The following is a 1,612-nucleotide window of genomic DNA, read 5'->3' as shown; positions in this document are numbered from 1 at the left end:
ATGCTTTGTGTGTAAATAAAATGGCTCCGTCCGTGTTAAAATATATATTTAAAAATTTACAAAACTAAACAGCCTACTGTGTTTTTAGTCTTTATTTTACAGTTAAAATATATGTTTACCAAATAAAGTSTAATGTTACAACTAATCAGGGATCCCTTTAAGGTACTATCTACAACAGGTAAGATATGCATAACCTGCAGAACCTGACTTCATGTAAACTGTGTATTTCGGAACAATGCAGAGAATTCAGAAGCTGAAGTTGTGTTTTTGCAAGCCTACCTGCTCTTGATGTGGTCCTCCACCTCACCACGAAGCAGTGTTTCTGTGCAATGCTCAACGAAAGGACAGGCTACGATCAGCTTGTCGAGCAGCTTGTGCACCAGCAGGCTGGGCCTCCTGCAGCTCTGCAGCATGAGGGGCGTGCGGCACACAGGGCAGAAGTCGCTCTCCAGGAGGAAGCTGGTCAGACACTCCTGGCAGTAGGTGTGACCGCAGGGTGTGTCCAGGGGCTTTATGAGCGGCTGCAGACAGATGTGGCACACGAGGTCATCATCGACCTCATCCTGGTACATGTACTCGTGGTTTTCCTCCAGTTTGTGAGGGTGGCCACATGATGCGCAGAGGTCAGGGGGCGAGGAAGAGTCTTCGTTTTGTGAAGGTGAGAGCGGTGTAGGAGAAGCTTCAGCCATTGCTGAGGAAACGTCAGGCTAGGTGCTCCTCCCACGTGCTCATTTGAAAGACTAGACCTAGGATGTCATGCTGGATCCAGTGGGATCATCAACAGTGAAGATCTGTTGGGAACAGGAAAAACCATCCAAAATAAATCAAGAGTAGCATTAACATTACAGAGTTTGTCTTGCTCGTGTAAGAGCAACAGAGCAGTGTTGTTCCTGCTCTGCATTGGCAGTAATACTTGATACAAAGAGTGAATGCTCCTGAAACAGACAAGGACCAGAGCTGGACAGGTAACACATGAAGCTGGTTTTACATCGTCTTATCRGCCTGAACGGTTTCCTTCATGGTTTCTCTGCCAGGCAACACAGTGTGCTGATGGACTGCTGAACTTCCTTTTTGTTATTTTTATTTATTTGTTTTGATTTTGACTGAACTGTAAAGCACTTTGTTCAGCATGACCTGATGCATCTCAGTAATCCAGGTAAAAATCAAAAAGAAAAACAGTTGTATAGGTCCTCTGGATGGGTTCTTCTTTAATGAAACGTTTCGTCTCTCCTCCAAGAGACTTCTTCAGTCTGAGAGTTTCAGGCTAAATTCAGGCTTTTAAGCCACTTTGTTCAGCATTTGTTACCTCCGCCAACGGGCGAGGTAATGTTTTCGGTCGCGTATGTTGTTCTGTCTGTGGACAGCATTACTCAAAAACTTGGACGGATTGTCATGACATTTACACCACATGTGGGTACTGCCACAAGTAACACACCATTACATTTTGGTGATGTTCTGGATCACGATGCGGATACAGGAATTTTTTTCTTTTAATCCTCTCAGATTGGCAAAACTGTGATGCTTCTGTAAAAACCGTGACAGCTTTCAGTGTTTGGATTTCAAACTTTATAAAAGTAATGTTAAAACCAGATGCAATGATGAATAATTCTTG

At 43.8% G+C, this 1,612-nt stretch overlaps 1 protein-coding gene across 1 annotated transcript in view; it reads right to left on the bottom strand.

Moving 5' to 3' along the window:
- Positions 1-1,612, bottom strand: part of lnx1 (ligand of numb-protein X 1) — a 90,839-nt gene that overhangs the window by 73,996 nt on the left and 15,231 nt on the right. Inside the window, exon 2 of the mRNA XM_014017755.1 lies at positions 280-791. Coding sequence (XP_013873209.1) covers positions 280-689 — 410 coding nt within the window. The 5' untranslated portion in view covers positions 690-791. The remainder of the gene's footprint in view (positions 1-279; positions 792-1,612) is intronic.

This window comes from Austrofundulus limnaeus, unplaced genomic scaffold, assembly GCF_001266775.1.
Source record: "Austrofundulus limnaeus strain Quisiro unplaced genomic scaffold, Austrofundulus_limnaeus-1.0 Scaffold176, whole genome shotgun sequence".
In the NCBI taxonomy this organism is placed as follows: domain Eukaryota; kingdom Metazoa; phylum Chordata; class Actinopteri; order Cyprinodontiformes; family Rivulidae; genus Austrofundulus; species Austrofundulus limnaeus.
This window is presented reverse-complemented; position numbering and strand designations above follow the sequence as displayed.